Source organism: Mustela nigripes, chromosome 4 (genome assembly GCF_022355385.1).
Source record: "Mustela nigripes isolate SB6536 chromosome 4, MUSNIG.SB6536, whole genome shotgun sequence".
Taxonomy (NCBI): domain Eukaryota; kingdom Metazoa; phylum Chordata; class Mammalia; order Carnivora; family Mustelidae; genus Mustela; species Mustela nigripes.
Genome location: NC_081560.1, coordinates 146945647 through 146970980, shown reverse-complemented (window position 1 = coordinate 146970980; position 25334 = coordinate 146945647). Strand labels below are relative to the sequence as shown.

The 25334-nt window shown below is 38.5% G+C and overlaps 1 protein-coding gene across 5 annotated transcripts in view; it reads right to left on the bottom strand.

Annotated features, from left to right (window-relative positions):
• Positions 1–25334, bottom strand: part of NRG3 (neuregulin 3) — a 1046954-nt gene that overhangs the window by 112685 nt on the left and 908935 nt on the right. For 3 of the 5 annotated variants that reach the window (XM_059395860.1, XM_059395856.1, XM_059395857.1), the window contains exon 4: positions 16629–16655. In XM_059395860.1, coding sequence (XP_059251843.1) covers positions 16629–16655 — 27 coding nt within the window. The remainder of the gene's footprint in view (positions 1–16628; positions 16656–25334) is intronic. The other 2 variants (XM_059395858.1, XM_059395859.1) reach the window with 1 other exon arrangement.

The window sequence follows — 25334 nt, the reverse complement described above, 5'->3', positions numbered from 1 at the left end:
TCTCAGGACACCCTCACCTGTTAGTGTGCATACTTAAAAACCAGAAGGACGGAAAAAGTTTACGTTATTACAAGACACAACACACAAAAATTGGTAAGCATTTTCTAACTGTGAGACAGAAAAATGGGTTAAAACAAAGGTGACAAATGCTAGAAATAAATGTAAAGTCTTACATTTTGGAAGGATATCCTTGTAAATCTGTTATAAGTACAAGGCAGCCTTAGACTAGTTCCCTAAAAGTGGCCCAAGAGAGTTTTGTTTGACTAGAGACTATATTAAACACTACAGCTTTATGACACAAATATACTTTTTTTTTATTTTAAGGGAAATTTTTAAAAGTAAATAAATAAAACTAGACATAAATGCATTGTGTTTCTATCTCTTATTCAAATATAAAGTCAAACCAAAGTACAAAGTAAGTACAAACAAAATTTCAATAACAATAACACTCAACAATATAAAAAAAGATAGGATTGCACACTATAATCTCTACCACATAAGATGTGCCAGTTTGGAAAAGATGCTGGGGAAAAATAAAACTACCAAAAAAAGTGCCTCCTGGTTGGAAATAAAATAAGCAAATTATATTGCAAACTGAATTGTCAAAATTACAGGGTGCAAAGAAGAGTAGATAAATTGAAATATTTTAGAGCATTTACTATGCACATGGACTACTTCAAGTGTAAGACATGCATTACATCATATAAATCTCAAAACACCTTGAGAAATAGGCTTACCTTATCTTCTAAAGAGACACTGACAAACCATAGTTTTTCCAGAAAAAGTACAGAGGAAATAAAGAGTTGAAAATAATATCCTAACAAGTAAGATGTTGGTAGGAGAGGCCATGATAATTGTCTTGAGGTATGAGATGGACTATTAGGTGAAGAAATACATCAGAAGGCAGATACAGGTTGACCAGAGAAACTGTTTCCAGTGATTCGAAGAGTTGTTGGAATACGTAATATTATCATCTCTGTCTTGCATACAAGAAAATTTCAGCCAAAGGAAATTAATGTACCCAAACTTTGCAGCACCAGTAATTAAAAGAAGAAAGATTCAATCCCAGGAATCTACAACTTTATGGAACTGTGCTATACAGGAAGCCAGGCTTCCATTCAACATAGTGAACAGACCAGATAAAAGGGACATGTTCAACGAGTGGATATCTGAGGCCTCCTCCAAGTTTATGATTAATATTAATATATCGCTTGTTCATAGAATAAGAGTTTGGGCAGTTGTTGGGGAAAAGCTACCTATAAATATATAAAGTTTGGTATTAGAAAAAATTTCCTTTTTTCATACAGATTTACTTATCTATTTTAGAGAGAGCGAGAACATGTGCATAGGGTGGGCAGAGGGACATGGAGAGAGAATCTTCAGCAGACCCCCTGTTGAGTAAGGAGCTAGATGAGGGGCTTGATTCCAGGACCCTGAGATCATGACCTGAACTTGAAATCAAGACAAACTGAACCACCCCGACACCCGTCTTTTTGTAATTATATAATTTCCAAGAGTTTTGCTTTTTGAGTAACAACAAAAAAAAGCATGTCTTTTTATGTAACCCATTTCGAGTAAATCAATCTGTCATCCAACTAGGTTTCTCCCCCACTTTTCTTTTACTGAAGTGTAATTGATACACAATGTTACATTAGTTTCAGGTGTACAACATAGTGACTCGGTTTGCTATGCTCACCAAAAGTATATCTACCTCTATCACCATACAACACTATTACAATACCATTGATTATATTCCCTATGTTGTACCTTTTATCCCCATAAATTATCCATTCCATAACTGAAAGCTTGATTCTACCATTCTCCTTCATACATTTTGCCCATCCCCTTCCATCCACCCCTCTGGCAACCATTAGTTTGTACTATTTATGGGTCTATTTCTGCTTTTTGTTTGTTGTTTTCTTTTTTAGATTCCACATAAAAGTGAGATCATATGGTATTTGTTTTGATCTGACTTATTTCACTTAGCACTGTATTTTCTAGATCCAGCCGTGTTGTCACAAACAGCTAGATCTCATATTTTTTTATGGCGAAGCAATATTCCATCATATATATATATATAGATATATATATATCTCACAACTTCTTTATCCATTCATTTATTGATGGACACTTAAGCTGCTTCCATGTCTTAGTTATTGTAAATAATGCGGCAATAAACATAAGAGTGCATACATCTTTTCAAATTAGTACTTTCATTTCCTTTAGGTAAATACCCGGTAGTGGAATTGTTGGATAATATGGTATTTCTATTTTTAATTTTTTGAGGAACCTCCATACTGTTTTCTGCAGTGGCTGCACCAATTTACATCCTCATCAACAGTGCGCAAGTGGTACTGTTAACCCACATGCTTTTTTTGTCTTTTTGATTCTAGCCATTCTGATATGTGTAACATGTTATCTCACTGTATTTTTTTTAAAGGTTTTATTTATCTATTTGCCAGTGACAGAGAGAGAGAGAGAGAGAGAGAGAGAGAATGCACAAGCAGGGGAAGCAGTAGGCAGAGCAGGCAGAGAGAGAAGCAGGCTCCCTGCTGAGCAAGGAGCCAGATATGGTCTATGCCAGGTCTATCCCAGGACTCTGGGATCATGACCTGAACTGAAGGCAGACGCTTAACCAAGAGCCACCCAGATGTTCCCTCACTGTGATATTGATTTGCATTTCCTTGATGACTAGTGATGTCATCCGACTATTTTTTTTTTTAAGATTTTATATGTTTATTTTAGACATAGAGGAGCAGGGGAGGAGCAGAGGGAGACAGACAAGCAGACTCTGTGCTGAGCACAGAGCAGGACAGGGGGCTCCATCCCATGACTCTGAGATCACGACCTGAGTCAATAGCAAGAGTTGGATGCTCAACTGACTGAGCCGCCCAGGCGTCCTCCACCAACTAGTTTTTAAAGTGTCTTCTACATCCTTCAGCATCATAAAATTACATAAGTAAATATGACTTTAGGAAAAGGACATGCCTATTTCTTCCAAATACCTCATCTTGTTTTATTCTAACCACATTCCTGTGAGATATATATCAATACTCCATTTTACAGGTGAATAATTCAGTCTTATTGACCCACACTAATTCAGTCCACCCACATGGAGCTAGTCTTTGAAAGCTAACCTGATCCTTGGTTTGTGGGATATTAGAGCTAGAGTTTTACCCAGGGTCCTACTTTGTTGACAGTAAGTGTTATCCACCTCGAAGGGCAGTACTGAAAAGACAACGTGCAATGATGTGTGACACAGGCCTTTGCAACACATGGAATTTCTGCATTTACCAGCCAAAGGTTCTGAGAGTTCAGACTTCAAGCTGACACTGTAATGGGGTGCTACTGGCCTTTGTGGATCTCGCAATATTTGAGGGAGAGAGAGACATAAACCAAAGAGACACGTCTCCTTAAGTTTTATTTTATTTTTTTTTAAGATTTTATTTATTTATTTGACAGAGAGAAATCACAAGTAGGCAGAGAGGCAGGCAGAGAGAGAGAGAGAGAGAGAGGAGGAAGCAGGCTCCCTGCTGAGCAGAGAGCCCGATGCGGGACTCGATCCCAGGACCCTGAGATCATGACCTGAGCCGAAGGCAGCAGCTTAACCACTGAGCCACCCAGGCGCCCTCTCCTTAAGTTTTAAAAGAAGAGCTCAGTACCTGATACATCGGGAATGCAAATATACATGTGAGGACATGTTAGACGTGGGGGGTGGGCCTTAATTCTGTGGCACAAAGAAATCCCATGAAGAGGAGACAGAAAGATTATGGTGTGTTCAAAGGAGCAAACGTGACTTTGAATGGTTGTGGATGGCCTGCACAGAAGAGATGAGGTTAGAGAATCAGTGAGAGCCAAGATGGGCCTGAAATGCTCTGGTATCTGGTACCATTGCAAGACTCAAAAACTCCCCTGAAGGAATCGGACAAAAGGATCAGGGAGTGAAGAGAGTTTTCCTTGGACAACAGAGCTCCCATGATACCGCATACCCAAACACCTATTCTACCTATGCGGAAGACTGGTAGTCTTCCTGGATGATGAAAGGCAGAAGGTTTGCTTACATGTGGGGCTTAGGAGAGATGAGGGTCCACATCTGGGGCAGCTGCTGACCCTCTCAACTGTATCTCCTCCGCAAATGTCTGCAGAAGGCAAGAGAGAAACTACAGAAGGGAAGTCTTGGAGTGTTGAAGAGGGCTAGCTAAGCACAGAGCTGGTGCACCCTCTGTTCTTGAAATGCACAGAGACGCACAGACCAGTTCACACGGGGGCAAATGCAGTGCAATAATACATAAGGGCATGCAAAAAGGAGGAACATAATCTGAGTGCCTAGTAGATGCCAATAAATGCACACATCGTGTGTTACATCATCACCAATTTTTGTATTACTGAATCTTAAGAGACAGAAATTAGTTTACACCCACGAATAGATACATAGATGGGTAAGTAGGTAGGTAGATAGCGCATGGATGGAAGATGAAGTTAACATTCGATGCATATCTCCCTGACTGCAGAATATATACCCACTTTCCATCACCCTGCTTGACACTCTGAGCATCTCTTTTCCTTACTGCAATAGCAAAGTGGAATCACTGAACCACTACTCTGATTCCACAGTGCAATTCCAGAGAACAGACACCTTGATTTTTTTTGGTAGGAATAAAAAGCCCTGCGTTCTCACAAGAACGTGTTTGGGAATGAAGGGCGCAGCCTGAACATAGCAGGGAAATGAACGGGTGGTGAAGTAAGAACACTGTTATTACTTCATTAATATTACCTTCAGCTGCATCTTTCGGTAAGTTAAATGCTCCTCTCTCGCTCAAAAGCTAAGTTAGTATGCTACCACTTGTTTTCTGAAGGATCCCTATTTGCGATGTTAAGTGATTCCACTCACAACGAGAACTTGGCTTTAAGATACCTCGTCAAGTGCTCTAACGGCAGGATTTACAAGGCCCAGAACCAGAGAGCGTACAGGTGGCATTTGCCGTGGTAAACATCCATAGCTGCTGAAAGATAATCCAGGAACAGCTTAGCGTTATTATTTTTGCCTAATTCTCATTGTATAACCAGCAGAGTTACTCTGGGACACACACAGCGGTCTCGCTCCTGTCTCTCCTGCTCATTCCCTCATTAATTCTGCTTACCTTGCTGTATTCCTCATATCAACATTCATTTGGTGTTCATGGGGAGTCAAGTGGGAGATAGAAATAGGTCAGAAGGGAGGTCACACCTCTCTGTGCTCATGGCTCCAAACCCAGGGTTAACAGATAAAATACTGAAGACAGAGTGAATCTGAATTTTATGTAACCAACAGTTTTTATAGAGATGCAACATGGGCATTTCATCCAACGTATCTATACTAAATCATTACTTGTTGAGTATCTGAAAGTCAAAGGTAACTGTAGGGTCCTGCATTTTTATTTGCTTAGTCTGGCAACCCTGCCCGCAGTGCTGCTTTATGGCTGAGGCCCTTGTTGAGTGTATTAATAGGCTCCAAGCCCAGGACAGGGGCAGTAAAGAGAGACTATCATCACATTTGCAGAGAACATGCCGTCTTCTCTGGTGGCATGTTCTGGTGGGACAGGACGATGGGAGGAGCTCAGGCTCTGGAGATATCTGATCTGAATTATAAATTCATCTTTATAATGTCTCATTTGAGCATGCTGCTTTTACTTCAGTCCATCTTGTTTCTTCAAGTGTGCAATGAGAAAAAAATTTTACCTTATTAGTCCTTTTTAGAATAACTTCCTTTGTCCTGCATCCTCTGTCTTTGTCTGTCATAATGGCAGCCTCACTGATGCCCCAGTCTGAATACAGAGAGCTTCCTTGAATATATACCAAGTAGCTCTTCAAATCTGAGTCCTAAAATACAGGATCAGTTTTTCCTGCACCAAAAATTCAGTCGCTCAGATGATGGGAATTTTCTTTACCACATATTTGAGATTTCTAATAACTCCGAAGATAACATGAGATAACTCATATGAAATTACCTACCATGCCCATAAGTCACAGTAATAGTTCATGAGTATTAATTCCCTTCCTTCCATTTCTCAGAAGTGTTAGTAAGCTTTATCAGTATCATTCAACGAAATCAAGTGAATGAACCCTCAGAAGAGTGAGTGCAACATCCAAGCACGGAGCTTCACTGGAGAAGCCAAGTTTACTTGACTTCCTTCATTGTGTCTGATCCTGTTGGATGTATTAATGGAAGGAATGCAGGCCACCTGCATAACCAGGTTGAAGATCTAAAGACACCTCTTTAGAACCATGTTCTAAAAAGAGAAGCTTTCATAGACATTACTCTAAAGAGAGCTGATTCTGAAAACTTAGCTAACATTCCATGGAATGCTGGGGAAAATGGTTCTTATTCTCTAAGATAACTCCAGAGTCCCTACTTTCTAAGGCATAAAAATTAGCACATTGTAAAGAAGAGAACATTAATGTTCAATTTCCTTTTTCTAGAGGAATCAGAGTGATATAGACAACCTAAAGGCAAACCTCAGAGAGCATATGGGTCAGAAATCCTCATCAGTCAAGCTGCTCCCAGGAGGAGCAGGAGATAGAAAGAGCTCGTTTTGATTAGCACTTAATAAGCACCAGGATTTGTGCTAAGCACTTTATATGCTTCATGGGTTGAGATCTGCACAACAACCTGATGAAACTGGTAATGCCATCATCGCTCTTACACAGACTGGTAACTCCAGAATTAGAGATGATAAATCCGTTATCCCAAGTCATACATACACTAAATGGAGGAGACAGAATTAAACCAAGTCTTTCTGTCCCTTTAGGTCAATGTTTCTCACCACATGGGCAAAGACCTCCCACATCAGAATCATGTTAAATACCAGGAATCTGATCCATCCCATAACTACCTAATCTTAGCCTTATCTGAGGCTAAGAACAGGAATGGACATTTGCAACAAGTGCCTAGTACCTAGGATGAAAGCTAAAGCCGAGAGCTCTTGAATTACGTTATTCTGCCCACCTGAGAATCTTCCATTATTCTCAGTATCTCAAACTCTCACTACGACACTAACAGAAAACATGGACTTAGGAGTGAGAACAACAATTCATGAACTATTCTGTAAGTACTTACCTGGTCAGTCAGTGTCCTCTATGATTATTGGCGCACTTTGAGGGCTGCACACAACACCTGAGTATGCTAAAAGCTATACTTCTGAGAAGTCCTCAGCTGCCACTTACTGTTTCAACAGGGGGAATCTCCATAAAGAATATTGGTGACTGACTGAGAGTTATCTAGAACTAAACCATAGGGTCTTGGGTTTCATTGCTATTTTGCTTGTAGATTTTTTCAATCATTTAATTAAATTAAGAGTTAAGGAAACCATACACCATTTAAATTCAATTTAAAATTAATTCGATAAATATTCAGTGAGTTCTTATAATAATGCTAAGCGCTGGACTAGAGTTGCAACAATGAGTAAGTTCTCACAGAGCTTATTTTCCAGTAGGGAGATTCATAATAAAATGTAGACAAATAAACAAGTTAGTGATAAAGGTTATGGAAGAAATAGAAGCTAATATGAATGAGAAGGGAAATACATACAATAGGATGGCAAAGGAAAGTGTCTTAGGAAGTCTGTTTGAACTGAGGGCTTTGTGATGAGGAGGAAGCATGTGCAGATCAATAGTGTAGCTAGTACTAGAAGAAAAACCAGTGCAAAGGCCCTCAGGTAGAGAGAGGGACAAGGAGAAGGCTGATGACAGAAACAGTGAGTGGGAATGAGAGTGGTAGGGAGTGAAGTCAGAGAGCTAGGCAGTTCCAGATCATGGAGGACTTGGCACGGTAACATATGGTAGCTGTATTTAATTCTAAATCCATGAGAGAGTTTTACACTGGGGAACAACATGATCTGAATTTCATTTTAAATAAAAGCTTGTATGTAATTTAAATTAAATTTATAATGCAAATTTATGCTAATAACCAATATTTCCTCCCCCAAGTCATCTCATCTTGGTCCTATTTACTGTAGCATCCTTATTAGGATGTTTCTTCCTCTCCCCACAGAAGTTCTACCCTCTGCTCAAAGATCCAATCAAAGTTCACTGTGTCCCTGGTTCTGCTAATTGTTCCTCATCTGCACAGCCTCCCGAGGTGTTCGGCTCTGGCCTCTTTCCCTGTGCCTGACACAGACTAAAGGAAATTCGTCTTTATAAAGCCTACAGTGTTATTCAAAGAGTGAGCATTTGGTGACTATTTGGAGTAAACTTTGAGCTTGGCCCATTAGCTGGGGTTTCACACAAGATGCCTCCAGGCAAGTTCTGCAGATAGCTACTGCCCCCATAAACTAATCTGATCATTCCCTGCTGGAAACCTCCGAAGGCTTTCTTTCACAGCAAGATAAAATCATACATCTTTCCAAGGGCGGATAGAGTCATCATAATTTGCTCTAACCTAATTAACCAGCTACCTGACAGACCACATTCCCTTTCAGGTGTATTGTGTTTTTCCGGTAGCTCCAAACTCCTCACCATTTTGAAAACCCCCGTCCTCATTCACCTCTTAATTACCTGTGTTCTTCCTTGTCCCTTTTCCTCACATTTCCTGCTGCCACCTCCCAAATGTGGGACTATGCTTTATTCTTCCACATAAAGATGTCTGCAACTGTTCTAAGGAGATGTGGGTGCTCCTTCCTCTGTGCTCTTTCTCCCAGAATTTATGAGAGTATTTTTCTGAAATCCTAGTTCAATGAAATAGGCTTCTCGGAAAAACATTCACAAAATACTGCCTACTCTAGCCTTCTCTCCAAGACTTATGGATGGGTAGAATTATACTGAAGGCTTTGTAAAATCATGCATCAGAAGTATAGAACATAGTACTTTCCACATGGATGTGAACTCACACCCTGTTTATGTGTGGAGTATGGAACACATGTTAGCATCCTGCAACTGTTTAGGAATCCAGGGCTTGCTTTTTGTAAAACAAAACAAAACAAAAAAGACCAAAAACCCCTAATTAAGTCTTTTTTTTGCACTGAACAAAATAATTGGTTTACAAGCCTGTTCCCCACACTGAAGTGTGAATTTCTTGAGAATCTGTCTTATCTGTTTCGTTATGACTCTGGCCTGTCAAGGGTGAGCTCCCAAAGGAGCTCCACACATTCTGACTGAACAGTTGATTGAGGAGAACCAGTATCTTTACTTTCCTGCATCTTTAAATATTCTATCCATCATTCATTTTTTTTTTTTAATCTCTCCAATGCAAAACTTCATCTGACTTCTGAAGCATTTGTCATGGAGAACTGAATATAACAGTGCATTTGTCTTTGTTTGTTTGTTTGCTTTGTCTTATTTTTAAGATTCTATTTATTTATTAGAGAGAGAGAGAGAAAGAGCATGAAGTGGGGGAGAAGAAGAGGGAAGGGAGAAGCAAACTCCTCGCTGATGAGGCAGTATACCCTCGGATCATGACCTGAGCCCAAGGCCAAGGCTTAACCCCCTTAGCCACCCAGGAGCCCTCCATTTTGTTTCCTGACCTCATTGGGAATTACTTTGCAGTGACAATCTGAACACCTTTCTAGCACACTTATGAAGATCTTTGGAACCTACTATGAACTTATGCACATTTTAGATTAATTGGCATATATATGTAATCTACTTTTATACTGGTTAAGATCTCACATTCTGTTGAGTCTAATTTGACAATCCAAAAATCCAGTCCTTTCTGTTACATCTTAATTCTCTCTATCCAAGAAAATAGCAGTTACTGCTTATAAAAGTTAAAAAAAAAATTAAGTGTTTAAGCTATGGTTTTATTTATCCCATTAACAAAAATATTGCCCTAGAAGCAACTGAAAGATCCAGTCATGGCTGATCTTGATCCTATGTACAGCACTTCATTAGCTCCAAATTTCCTATCACTAAATTGATATAATCTACTCTTCATCATATTATAGAAGAAGTTCACATAAATTTATCCAGCTTTTGCTGTAGTCTACATGAAACTCCTAACTTAGTCATTCAGCAGCTTTATGAAAAATTATATTTACCTGACAAAAATGTAGTAGCCCTATGCCAGCTTTCAGTGAAAAGCTCTGTATATCTACACTGTTTACAACAAATACTTTTCTCAGTGTCTGTAAATAAAACTTAAATAGCCAGTTCTAGAATCTGATCTACAGAAATATTTACAAAAATGTCCACTTTCTGTTTTGTAGAAATTATATTACTATATCTGCATATTTTCAAGTATATCTCTCAGTTATAGCCATTCCTCAAAGAAGACTACTTCAAGTTTTTATTCTGACCTGAACTTTCTGTCAGATTTTAATTTATTTCACTTACAGTCATGACTGCTACTCTTTTACTTCTAACCCCTGGAAGTACAAATACGTGCTAAAGACTAGTATCTGACTAATCATAATATATATTATATTATCATAATGTTATAATACCAAAATATTATCCTAGCATACTCAGTGAGGCAAACTTAAGAACAAGCAAACCAAATTGAGACATCTTTTCATCCAAAAAGAGAGAAAGAAAGAAAGAAAGAAAGAAAGAAAAGAAAAGAAAAGAAAGAAAACAAAAAAAAGAGAAAAAAGCAAAATACATGAAGGGGTTCATGATTAGGAGCTGAACTATTAGCACTTGTACTAAGATCTATGTTTAAAAAAAAAAAAAAAAATCATCCTGTAAAGAGAGGGAGTGACTATCGCTAAAGGGAAAAATAACTTAAGAAATAAGATTGTATAAATGTTTCTTAAGCAGAATCTTGGGGGAAGTCATTGGAGAGGTGGCTCTATTCACTATTCCATTTGGCAAATATCTCCTATCAGAGAAGCTGGATGTGTAATGCCTTTATACCCCAGTGGCATTCAACAGTTTGACCACCTGACTAATGTCACTCAACACAGTCTGTAATTACCAAGAAACCTTCAAATACAACGAATTTCTGTAGCTCTCCTACGGGAGACTAAGACAACCAGCCAAGGTGAACCTTTTTGTGCACCTGGCAGTTATAATTTTGAATGTAAACCTAATGATGAGCATCTGGTTCAATTTTCATTTTCTCATAGCTTGGATAATGTGGTTTATCACCCAAATTCTTATAACCTCATAGTACTTGGAAAAACATTACCTTCAACCCTTAGGATTAACTTCATAGCCACTTGAAACATTGCCAGCGTGATATGAAGCTCTTATTGTGGGATATGCCTAACAGTAAGGCACTGGCAGAATTTAAGAGCTCTAAAAGAAGGTAGATTTAGGGATTTAGGTTCAAATCCTGCATTTGCCATTTCCTTGCTTTTATATGAGATATTTCAGCTAAACAGACCTCAGTTTTGTCATTTACAACATAAGGATATACAGACTTCCTATCTCATTCATTGTTTTTACTTTTTAAAGTGAAATGAGATGATCTAAATTTTGAGGCCCATGTCAAGTATTAAATAATGTTAACTTATTACTCTGCCACATCTAATTTCTCATGTAGTTTAATATGGCAAAAGGCAAAGAAAAAAGTAAACAAACAGTCTTGATTGCTCCCCCTCTGCAAACAAATACACAGACACATTAATCCATAAGTTACCATTTTGTTTGATTAAAAAAAAAACATGATATACTCAAATGAATGAAAACAGTTTTGTTCTGCATAAGTCAGAAATTTCAGCACAGGGAAAGAGAATCGTCCCTTCTGTATCTCTAATGCCAATTCACAGATTTGGGCATATACATGAATTCATTTGACTGACATACCAGCCTTTTAGATTTAAAGGAATACACAATAAGCTCACAATAAGCATTATACTTTTAAGGAAAATATCCCCACTTCATATCATCCAGACAGAATTAGAAACTAAACCCTTCTCAGAAGATTATCTTCAGTTTTTACCGAAATATACCCAAACAATTATTTTACACGACAGAATGAAGAGATGCTCAATATATTGTGGTTTGAAATAATGACCTTATCAATTCTAAAACTATACACATATTTTAGACCATGGAGTTTGAATATAATACATTTCTAAGACTTTCCTTACAGCAAGCTCAGAATATCATTCTTTTTGCTTTTTTTTTAACTTCGAAATATAGAGATTATTCTAGAATGACTTTTTCAGATTTTAGTTAAGAATCTCCTTTTCCCAAGTTCTATAAACCTTTTGATTAAAAAAAAATTATGCTAGGGTTTACTCAATCAAAATCTGCATAAATATATCATGTTGTCCTTAAAACAATGTCAAATCACAAACAAGACATTTAACTGACAGAGTTCCTTTTATTTTTCCATATGAGAATGAAAAAAATTTGCATGAGAGATCTCCCATACAATCTTCAGCTCTCCCTGTGGTTTGCTAATATGTTTGCAAGTGGCATTGCACCTGCTTTTATACAAACATCTTTGATGCCTACAGCATCCAATGCATCAGGGCATTGTCAAAGAAATAGCTGCATAACAAAGAGCTCAAATGGATATAATGAGATACGCTCCCTGATTGAGCACCTGACACTGCAGTGAGATAGTTCTCAGATGAGAAATCCCTCTTCATGATCAATGTGCCTTCCAAACTTAGGCCTGTCTGACATACCCTTTGGCCATCTGTCTCCTCTGGACCTTTGGGAAGATTTCTCAGTGAGTGTTTGTGCTTACGGTGAAGTGTGTCTACTCCATCTCTTGATCTTTTCACCCTGTGTGGAAAACTGTGAACATCTGACCTTAAAAACCTCCATTTTCCCTCATGCATGCGTGATGAGTAGATTAAGTCATTAATTCAAGAAATATTTTTTTGAATACCGACTTAGTATAAACTCTGACTTTACTTTTTTTTTACAAACACAATTTTGTGTTTTCACGTACCTTCAGATTCCTGACCTATTTATATCACTTAGCTTTATTTTTGTAAACTGATACTGTATTCCAGGGCAGTATTTGTTGTTGGTATGTCCATTGTACTGGTCCCAGAAACATCATTAAGAAAAATTCATGAATATAATTAAGCAAAAGTCCTTTTGAATGTGAATGCTGACAGTTTTATGGACATTAGGTTTAGCATGGCTTATAGGATAATTATTCCTTAAAATTAATAAATCAACTCAGAAAAAGCTTTTTGGTTAAGTGTTTTTACTGAACTTGATACGCTTTCTTTGGTCCTAAAGTCGTGACTCTAGGGAGCTTACAGACCCAGATAGGGAGACTAAAATAGCAAGTCCCACCCTAATGTGGAAATAATACAGAGCTGGGACAGATTTGGACTATGGCATCACTCAATACAGTTTATCCACTTTGGCTAGTACTCAGTTTACATGTCTCCTACCCCAGGAAGCTGTCTCTGAATTTCCCAAAACACATTTAGATGCTTTTTTAAAATTCTGGGTTTTTTTTCCCTTCATTGTACCTTGCCTATGTCATCTTGATAGCATTTGTTAATTACCTCAATTATGTGTAGCTTTCTTTTAGTTTCAGAGCCTTTGGGCATTAAAGGATGTGGCTTATATGTCTAGATCTTTAGTATCTTATACATCTGGCATACAGTAAGTGTGAGAAGTGTACGTTGATTAAATAGCTGGACTCTTATTGAGTCACATGATTTGGCATTCCTGCTTTAAATAGGAATTTATTAAACTGTATAAAGTATTCAGCTTTTGCATCTGATCAATAACATAAACTTGGTCACTGGGAATACAAAGACTTGGGGGAAAGAACTGTGTGCTTCATATCATCATTTTGTGATGTGAGTTCCAACTGAAGGAAAGATGAAATTAACATTGCCCAAAGTAAAAATGATGAAAGTTGAGAAGAAAGCTATTCTAGAACTCATTAAAACAGAACTGACAAAGATCATTTTAGGTACTCCAACATACCGTTGTGATTAAGTTTATAGAGACTATGCCTACATTTCTGCTTCCCAGCTGTATTTGTGCTACAGAGGTCCTGTTATTGGGATGTGAGGCAGTAAACTTCGGTGGAAGGAATTTTACTCAGATGGACTCTAAAATCACAAGTTAATATTTTGTTATGTGAAAATATATGTTCCCAAAGCAACAAACAGAATTTTACATATTCAGTTAGAATATGGATAGGGGTGAACACTAGCAGGAACTAGTAAGGCCAGTGGAAACAGTTCATTCACTAACCTACTCACCATTTCAAACAAGCCTTTATTAGTTGTCATTATCTGTACACATGCTACATATTCCTTTCTGACTTCTTGCCCAACCCCTTCTGTACAAGGCAATCTCTACTGCCAGAGTCAAATATTCATACATTGAGAACCCACTCATATAAGGCTTTATAGCTACAATTTGACATCAAGTTTTTTAAGACTCACTATAACCTTAGTCTTGAGATTCATAGAGATGAACTACACAATTAACTATTATTTTTCACATACCAGTAACTGAAGTCTTGTAAATGTTTTAACACATATTTTTTAAACACATACCTTGGTTCCATAGCAAATTGCCACCATAAGGTAATTATGTTACTGGAGGTCCTTAGGAAAAGTCCAATAGGATGGTGACGGGTCCTTTTTTTTTTTCTTAACAGTTATAATCAACATCAATACAGTAAGTTTTTGCTTACCTAACCATGGCCATACCACTTGTGAAGTGTGAAACTAGCCCAGACCCACCTATCAGCTTTTTGGTGTTCCCTATATATGCAGTCATTCAATTATAGAACTTTTCGAATCTCTATTCTCAAAGCTTGCAATCACCACAATCCAGTGGGGACAAATTTCTGTATCCACTAGACCCAGTACCCACTATCCACAAAGTGACTGTTGATGCCCAGACTTCCACGTTGCTAATCCCCACAATCCCTGGTAAATGAGGATAGTACAAGCCACATATCCTTCTCACAATTTATACTCTTCTACACGACCCTGCCCATCATTTTCTGTAATTCCTGGCCCATATGACTATAGTCTCCTCTCCGAGCCAACAACATGCTCAAGGACTCTCATTGATTACACTCAGGTAGCTAGCCTTTTGTCAATTCCTTCTGCATCTGCCTTTCATTTCATGATGCTTCATTAGAATGTTATCCTGAATTTCATTGCCCTTGTGATTTTTCATCTCCTCTATTCTACCAAAACCCCAAGCCTGCAGGAATTGAGCTGTCTGCTTTTTCTGTGATATAAAACCCAAATAATAGAACACTAATGAAAAATACCACACAACAGGGAAGATCAACTCCAGTATAAATATTAAATCACTAAGCTCTAATCAACCCTAGAAACTTCCAGCAGGACACTACGAACTTGACATCCTCTCTCAATATATCAGAGGTACCCAGAACTCAACATTGCCAAACCTAACCTAGTAAGACGTTTCCCATAAATCTGTTCTTCTTCCAGTGTTCTTTTTCAGTAAATGGGCCCAACTTTAATTTAAATAGGCGAACTATGAACCTTGCATCATCTTTGATAATCTCCCATTTCTAATCTTCAAAATTAATTCTCCTCAAATACGTATGTTGACACCATGTCCTACATAGCTCTCATTTTTCCCATATCTTCCACAATCACACTAGTCTAAGCTAGCAGCATCTTGCCTAAAAAGGCTTAGGAAAGTCTCAGCTGTATACCTACTGGTTTATTACCTTTTATCTGTAAGCTCACTAGACTGTGTCATTGGACCAGGTTTTTTTGTCCATTTTTACACCTTTTTTAATCTCTAATACTTTGCATTTTTTCTTATAGTAAGCACTTGATAATTATTTGCTGAATGAATGGGTGAATAGATAAATGATACAATTGAATTTATAAATATCATCACAATAACCACATTTACATATCAAGTATTAATATCTATGTTATATAAGAGAAAAATCTGAAGTTCGACAAAAGCCAAACAAGCAAAGAATTATTAATTTGGATTTCAAGTTTAGATCTTTTCAATTTCACTAACTTTAACTCCCGAGATCTCTCCGTTTTAGCACCATGATGTATATCAAACCAATGGACTGTTTTTATTTTTTAAAATTTTTTATTTTACTTATGAAATCAACTCAGAAAAGTATGTTCAATTCTTATTGTAATTATTTATGAATATAACAATAATAATAGTTCCTGAATATAATAGTAATTCTGTGGAAGACATCCTAATGCTTTTAAAAATATACCACTCACAGCAACTACTTTCACAAGAAATAATTTAATTTTGTAAAGGGAAATGTTTATAAGGTTCATACTCCAAACTGATTGATACTAAAATGTATACAAAGCAGGCATCATGCAAAAGGATAAGAAATTAGAGCAGAAAATAATAAAGCTAACATTTTTAAGCCATCACTATTATTTTCATTTATTGAGTGTTTGCCTTCTTGTAGACATTGTGCTAAGCAATTTACATGTGCAGTCAAATAAGAACTATTTTACAGATAAGAAAATTGAGAAATAGAGCAAACAAAGCTAGAAGCCAAATTCAACCTTTGTATGATTCCAGAGCTGCACTTTACATTCAATTGCCTTCCCAATAAGTAGTTAAGTCTTTCATTTTGAGCCATTACTTAGTGAAAAATCAACAAAAACACTTTTTACTACTAACAGCATCTGATAATGAGACATTTCGATTATAATCAGATGGGGAAGGAGAACACTATACACATTATAAAACTAAGCTTTTTCTAGATATTTAAGGAGCAAATTGTTTAGTCTTACCCATGAATTCAATCCCCAAGTGGTCTGCTACACCAAAGTCAGCATGTGAGGAAGAGAAACAGAAAAAGAGAAAACATTAGAAAAAAATCCCAAATGGAATTCAATGCTTCTAAGTCTGACCTTTCAACCCAAAGAATATGTCTTTATTTTAGCAACCATTTTTTGAGACAGATAACTTACAGATTGCCCACAATTAGGGGTGCTCTGAACACTGACTCATATTTCCCAACGGCCTGGAGCTATAGATGAAATAATATTGCACCAATTTCTAAGTACGCTAAGTAAAAATTTGGCAAAACGGAAAAGAAAAAAAAAAAAACAGGAAAGAAAAAGATCAAAAAAGTTCCCACAAGGAATATCTGGTACTAAGTTATTTTCAGAACTCACGATATTTTATAGATTTATATTGATATATTTATATATTTGTATTTATATATATTATATTTATATATATTTACTTGTTCAATATAAATTAATCTGGACCTCTATGTTAATCATATGCAGGTAAGGAACTTCTGCATGAAACCTTAACCAGGCCCTCTTCACCTTCACAAAAATGAAATGATACTGGATTTTTTCCCCTCTTTATTTGTTAGATGATAAACCTATGGTTCAGTGAAGACTTGAAGCAGATCCAGGGCACAAATCCAGTCTGTCTGACCCATCAGTCTTAGGACGGTTAAACTTGGCAGTGCTTCCTATCAAAAATGCATGACAGATAGGTCCACGTCTGTTTCCCGTGTATGTGTATGTGGACAGCTGACCTTTTTGACCCACTAATGCTAATGTCTGTCTGTGGTCTCAGTGATAAACTGGGCCTAACTATACTCAGGTACTCAACCACAGAGGTTTATTTAAATGTTGCTTTCTTAGGGCACCTGGGTGGCTCACTTGGTTAAGCAGCTGCCTTTGGCTCAGGTCAGGATCCCAGGATCCTGGGATAGAGCCCCACATCAGGCTCCTTGCTCAGCAGGGAGCTTGCTTCTCCCGCTTCCTCTCTTCTTCTCTCTCTCTCTCTAGTGGTCATTCTTGCTCTCTCTCAAGTAAATAAATAAAATCTTTTAAAAATGGTGCTTTCTTTAAATCATTTGGTTATTCACTCCTTCACTTTTAACCTCACTGTATTATTTAATGATGGTTTTTATTGCAGTAATATATTTCTTAAATGAGAATATGTGAAAAACAAGTATTGCTACAACTGTATTTGTTTCTAAGACTAATTACTGGGTTTCCTTTTTTGAGTTGTCTATTTAGCAGAGAAGCTTTTCTTTTTAAAAAATATGCATTTAGTTATCTTGACTATTTTAATATCTTTCTTATTTGTAAATAATTCATTTTTTAAATTTTATAGTGGCAAAGTATATACAACATGAAACTAGTCATTTTAACCATTTTAAATACACAATTTAGTGGCATTAATTATGTTCATAATCCTGTACAACCATCACCACTGTATTTCTAAAATTTTTTCCATCACTCCAAAGATAAACTGTACCCACAAAGCAATAATTTCTCATTTCCTTCTCCCCCAACCCCCGGTAACCTCCAATCTACTTTCTGTATTTATAAATTCGCCCACAAGTTGTTCATTTATAAGGTAAATAATCGAGACATGTATTTTATAGAAAAAAAGATGGTAACATTTTTTTTTAAGTTGATGCATTAGTTTCTCTCCATGGCATTTTTTGATTACTCACTATATACTATGGTAGATACCAAGCACACTTTCATGAACAGACAGAATTTTCATTCTCCAGTGATTCAGAAATCAGAGGGACCCCATAGACAAAAAGAGCTGTTAATTCTTTGTAATGGTGCTATCATGGAACACCAGAATGCGTGCATTAGCAGGAGAGGCCAATGACCCATAAGCTTGCTCTTGGAAGAAGCAATATGCCATGTGAAAGAACAGGATTGTAGAGAAGTTGCAAGACCATGTTTGGTTCTTGTGCGAATAAGCAGCTTCCTTATGGTATGCCCTTGGGGCCCTGGAGGAAAAGCAGAGCTGCATGCGGTATTTACACACAGAGATTTCAGTGAGATTACCCATCATGAAACTAAAGGGAAAAAAAAAATAAGATTAGGAGTAAAAAACAAAACAAAACAAAAAAAGTTTTGCAAACAATCAGAAAAGATGTGCAGGAAAGAAGTCAGGAGAAGAAAGTATATAGAAATATGGAAACAGACCATGATGTCCATGGTATGACTGGGCAGGTAGAAAGCCATTAGCCTCTCAGCCTGGTTGAACAAGAATTCTCTGGGGGCGCTGAGGTGTCCCAGAAGTGGCTGTTTGTCTGTGGTCTGTTTTGCCAGCAAATAGAACCAACGGTCACTCTTCATTCTTTTCCACAGACTTGTCTGCTTCACTTCCAGATGTGATGGGGGAACTGGAGAATCAGGCTTTGTGAGTCTGGAGACTACACCAAGAAGTGAGTAGCATGCTTGGTAAAGTGGAGAGCAATCTGAAGTTCTTATGCCACAATTAATTCAGGACCAGTAGAAGAGACAAACCAGAATTTGAAATTTATCTAAACACTGAAAAGTAAGGAGAATTCTTTTTTTTTTCTTTTTAAGAATTTATTTATTGGGGCACCTGGGTGGCTCAGTGGGTTAAAGCCTCTGCCTTCGGCTCGGGTCATGATCCCAGGGTCCTGGGATCAAGCCCCTCATCGGGCTCTCTGCTCAGTGGGGAGCCTGCTTCCTCCTCTCTCTCTGCCTGCTTCCTCCTCTCTGCCTGCTTCTCTGCCTGCTTCTCTGCCTACTTTTGATCTGTCTATCAAATAAATAAATAAAATCTTTAAAAAAAAAAAGAATTTATTTATTTATTTTACACACACACACAGAGAGAGAGAGAGAGAGAGAGAGAGAACGTACAAGCAGGGGGAGCAGCAGGCAGAGGGAGAGAGAGAAGCAGGCTCGCCGTTGAGCAGGAAGCTCGAGGTGGGACTTGGTCTCAGGACCCTGAGATCATGACATGGGCCAAAGACAGATGCTTAACCAACTGAGCCACCCAGGCACCAGAAAGGCAAGCAGAATTGTTAAGGAAAGGATATCGGTCTTCCCGTAGCATAGCAGAAAAGTTACATCTAATTATTAGAGTTGTAATTCTCAGAAATACTATCAAGCAAGGTGGCATTTGTATTCTTGATTTTTTTAAAGAACATATTTTTTAATCTTTATAATGAAATTCATGAAAACTGACACGACTGAAACATATAAATAAAAAGATTGTTTAAAATCTCTCTCATGTGTGTGTACACACACACACACAACAGACACATACTTCCATCATTTTAGTAAAGTGCTAAAAACCATGATCATTACTACAGGTCTAAAGCAACCGATCGGCTTTGTTTTACACAAAAGGATCAATGAAAATCCATGAAGAACGTGACAGAAGAACAATTAATTTTGTCTACTGAGTCATATACAGAACATAAAGCATCATATTTCTCATAACCTTTCACCAGTTCTTTGTGTTTTTGTTTGTTTTGTTTCGTTTTAAGAATGGAGAAAAGGGGAGGTGAGGGAGGCAGGAGGGAGAGGGAGAGAGCATGGGCGTAGAGCTGGACACGGAGCTTGATCTCAGGACCCTGAGATCATGACCTGAGCTGAAATCAAGGGTGGGATGCTTAACCGACTGACCCACCCAGGTGCCCTTCACTGGCTATTTCTTAAAGCCAACAGCTTTCCTGGGGATATTCAGGCTTGCATGAAATCATCAAGAGGGATCTGATGAGAATTAATTAATTAATTTTGCATTTATTCATTCAGTCAACAAAGTACATGCCAAGAATTACACAGATATTGGAGTGGAATAGGAGGGACATAGCTTAAGCAAAAACAGTTTGATTTCCCCTCTAGTATGTACTAGAATGTGAAATTTCTATCTTTTTAACAGCTGAACTTTATTCTGTTCTTCCCTCCCTTCACCTGTATTACCCATCCGTCCAGCTCCCTCCCGTCTGGCAAACACCAAGGTTGTTTTCTGTATATATGAGTCTGTTTCTGTTTGTTCGGTTGTTTCATTTTGTTTAAATTCCGTATATAAGTGAAATCATAAAGTATTTGTCTTTCTCTGTCTTATTTCACATAGCATAATGCCCTCTAGGTCCATCCGTGTTGTTGCAAATGACAAGATCTCATTCATTTTTTTATAGCTGAGTGATATTAACTTTTTATGGCTGAGTTTGATTAACTCTTATATGTAAAAAATTGTGGTTCTTCTGGGATATTCACCCCTTTTGACAATATCATAGTGGCTAATATTTACTGAGCATTTACTATTGCCAGGAACTGCTTTAAATATCGCCTGCAGACCCTGACTGACTGTCAGTATCCTTGTGTCACACATGAGGAACAGAGGCATGGAGATGGGCCAGAACTCCCCTCCACTGCATTGTTGTAAGTGGAGGAGATGGAATTCAAACTTAGCAGCTTGACTCTCTGCCACCACTTACATATATATATACCGAGGGTTTGCATTTGCACTCCCTGTGAAGAAAAAGCGATTTTTTTACAAAGCTAGCAGGTAACAAAATGTTCAGGGAGGAGTTATTGAATCCACTTAAAAGAACAAATTATTTTCATGTATCCTCAGGCGCTGGAGAAACAAGGCTTATTTACTCGCTTACCCTTGTTGATTGATCAAGTGCCAAATACAAGCTAGGTGGTCCAAGGAACCAAACTGGCAACTCATTAATATTTCTTCACTGGTTACTAGGAAGATCTCTTCATGATGAGGCTGGTCTAACTGAAGTGATGTGCTTGAACATACAGCAAGGTTATATAAAAAGTTGAGTCTGAATATGTGCCAAACATTGAACCAAACAATCTCATAATTGGTAACAGATTCAACAAATGACAGCAGCCCTGCTGCAGACCCAGTATATCCTTTCTTTTTAAAGATTTATTTATTTGAGAAAGAGAGAGAGAGCATGTGTGTGGGGGAAAGGCAGAAGGATAGGGAGAAAAAATCCCAACCAGACTCCCCGCTGAGCACAGAGCCCAGCACAGGGCTCTGTCTCGTGACCCAGACTGAGATCATGACCTAAGCCAAAATCAAGAGAGGGACGCTCAACTGCCTGAGGCACACAGGCGCCCCCTAGACCTGAAATACTGAGATTTGAGGGTAAGGCCGGTAACATGAGGGACAAACTTTATATTTGTAAAAGTCAAAAACTCCTGGAAATTCAAGGCCCACATTTCCAAAGTGTCCCTGGTTCCCTGTGTGTGAGCAGTTCTAAGTCTTTTTTTGTACGTGGATGGACGGATGGAGGCTACCAACAATGTCCTCAGGGTGGACAGGGTGAGGAAGAGAAAACAATCCTTAACTTGCTTCCAATCTCAGGGCAAGATGAGACAAGATGCTACTTGTGGTAAGTAACAAGACCCTCACTGCAGTGCAGCCCTGGGACAGTTGCACATGAATGTAGGTTTCCGTGTCACGTCTGTGTTACAAGTGCACTGAACAAGGCAATTCTATCACAGCACAATCCCATCTGTGATGCTTTCAAACCCTGTCCCATGGCATGTGGAAAAACGGGCCACATGAAAATGATGTTCTGGGTTTTAAAAAGTTAGAATACTGGCTTAAAGTACAACAGGTTTCTGTATTACAGGCCTTCACATGTGTGCTGAGACTCTCCTGGCAGTGGTTCAGGAGTCAGTAGTTCCCACCTGGATGTAAATAACCACTGGGTCATGAAGTCCCCTGTGGAATTAATGACTATGGCACCTACCCTGGGAAATAGATGCCACGTGAGTGTCCAGAACAGCCACCCGACTATAAACCTTATCAGCTGCAAATGTTTTTTCTTGAGAGCAGAACTGAAACCTGTCACTGCATAGAGTCCGCCCCCAGGTCCTTGTCAAATGACTTTTCACTGGTGACACGTTAGGAAGAGGTAGTCCATCTCAGCTGAGAAGACAAAATTGGATTTGTGAAGATGGTAAGCTGGGTCTTGAATATCTGCTGACCCCAAACACCTGGCTTATCATTTTCTAGTAGTTTCCAAAATTGCTGTAAAGAGACGTAATTGGCTCGTGCTTCAACAGTGAATGTATTCTGCTTGCTCCTAGATAAGATCATGGATATGGTTAAGAGATGCGGTGTGCGGAGACATCGGTATGCATGTTCCAGTTTATTATGGCAAGATAGACAAAGTAGGAAAGGCTGGGATAGACTTGAAAGGTTTCTGGTTAGGACAACAGCGGGGCTGAGGGGAGACCAGATGGTGGTTGCTGAGGGGGGCGTCAGCCTGGAAGCAACACTTGGGATCTACAGAATATAGATATATTTCAAAAAGAGTCAGGGACCAAAGGATAGGGGATTAGGGTTCACCACAGGCTACCAGAGCATGTAAATGTGACATTAGGGGGCAGTGACACTTGGCCATGACTAAGAGAATGCACAACTGGAAGGTGAGGAGAAGGCTGACCTGAATCTTTCAGGCCCAAGTTCCTACAGTGGGGACGTAGGAGAGCAGGCAAGGATGTGAGCACAGGGCTGGCGGGTGAGGCAGGACAGTCCCTCTCTAGGTACTGTTGTCCTAAAAGGAGAGGGATATTCTTATAGTATCCTTTTTTCCAGCTACTTAATGCAACTTAGGAGGTGAACTGCCCGTCAGATTCCAATCTCTATGCTCCCTTTGCTAAAGTATGCTACCTTGTTAAATGTGTGTTTTTATCAGAACGATATATTTGATTTTATAATTTACACGTGTTCATAAATCGAGTTTAGAAAGCAAAACACCATATGAATAAGAAATTAACACCTCTCTTATACCTCCTTAAAGTACATCCTGTTAATTTTTTGTGCTTTTTCTTTTTTTTTTTTTTAAAGATTTTATTTATTTATTTGACAGAGAGAAATCACAAGTAAGCAGAGAAGCAGGCAGAGGAGGAAGCAGTCTCCCCGTGGAGCAGAGAGCCTGATGCGGAGCTCGATCCCAGGACCCTGGGATCATGACCTGAGCCGAAGGCAGAGGCTTTAACCCACTGAGCCACCCAGGCGCCCCTTTTGTGCTTTTTCTAGTCTTTCTTCTGTGCATGCAAAATAAAGTCAAGGCCAATTTTACACAAGATTACCATGCGTTCTGTGCCTGGATCAGAGGACACCCCGTGGCCATTTTAGCTCCATAATCCCAATGCTCCTCTCCCCTCCATCATATCAGAATTGACTGACACCTTTTTCTACTGTTGAGAGTAAACCCTGACATTATTACTGTGGCCAGCCTCACACCAGACAGGTCATCAATCATGGAGAAGCAAAACCACTTTTTTAGAAAAGTACACAGCCCTGTTCTTCTTTCCGTGGGCCTGCTATAAACATGGCCTCTTCATTTTTCTTCTCGAAAGCTCTATTGCCGATTCCTGTTAAATAGAGACACCTTTATTTCATAGCTTCTACTCGTCCTCTAAATAGCAATACCCCTTTGTAGGAAAGACAGCCAGGAAGACGGGGCCGCAGGTGGATGCGAACTCAAGATGAGCATTCTGCTTCGTAGGGTGAAATATCGAAACAGGATTACGGCAGGTGGTCATGAGGGACCATCTGCCTCGGCTGCTCTTCAGATGTGAATCTTGCTTCCGTAGCCTGTGGAATTTTCTAGAGATCACACTTGGAGGTTTAGACTTAAATCTGATTCTATGTTCACAATTACTGAGGGGAGAACTGGATGAGAATCAGCATTGCATAGAATTCTTCATTCAAAAAAGGAACTGCTTTTTTGATTATATAATTAATGACAGTAAATTTGCACAGCTCAATGCACTATGGGCTCCAGTTCCTGGACTTACAGTAATTCCCCCAGCATCTTCTCGTAGTTTGTTGGCTTTCTCAGCTCCTCTTATCTTCTCACTGTGTACTTCGACACACATTATTTCACATAATTTTAAGATGAGCCTGTAAGGTAGTGCTACCGAGCCCCATTGAAAAGCTGAAGAAAAATAAACTTCTGTGAAAAACTAATGGTCATGTTTATAGGATCCTAGATTCTTAGGGTTCAAAAGTATCTAAAATCCCAGGGTGAAGGGTGCTTGCTTCTTTTCCTCGCTGAGTTATCACGGCAGCCTCTCAGAGTCTGACATTTTGTAGATGCTCAATAAATATTTATTGACTGAAATGCTATGTGGGTCAGCCCCTTTGCTCACTGCTTATGCTGTTCGTATACCTTCAGAACACACCCAGCCTATTTTCTGTCACTTTGGTTTTTGAGGATTCCAAGGAACATGACATCTCTAGTGGCATTTTTTTCAATACTGAAGAGACAATACCTATAAATCTTTCTAGAAAATTTTCCCAAATCAAAGGATATTTAGTTAATGTTCGGATGGGTGTATAGATCTGAACTCCAAAAATGCACAGGGTATTATCTGCAAAGTTCCAGCACACGTACATCTTTGTCACATCTTTGTCACACAATTTCTGTATGTAACTTAGGATTCACTGGAATCATTTATCAGGAAACAATGTGTGGTAGCTGAGAAAGTGCAATTTACAACAAGCTGAGGTAAATGTTTCGGGCTAAGGCCAAAAAGAGCACAGATGTTGGAAGCTTATTCTATAATAGAGTGAACTATAAAGTAAAACAATAATGGTATCTCTCAGGCTGTATTTGCCTCCTGAGTCTTCCATATTTTCTGGGCATTTCCAACACACACACACACACACATACACAAATTCTATATTTGGAGTTACCTCTC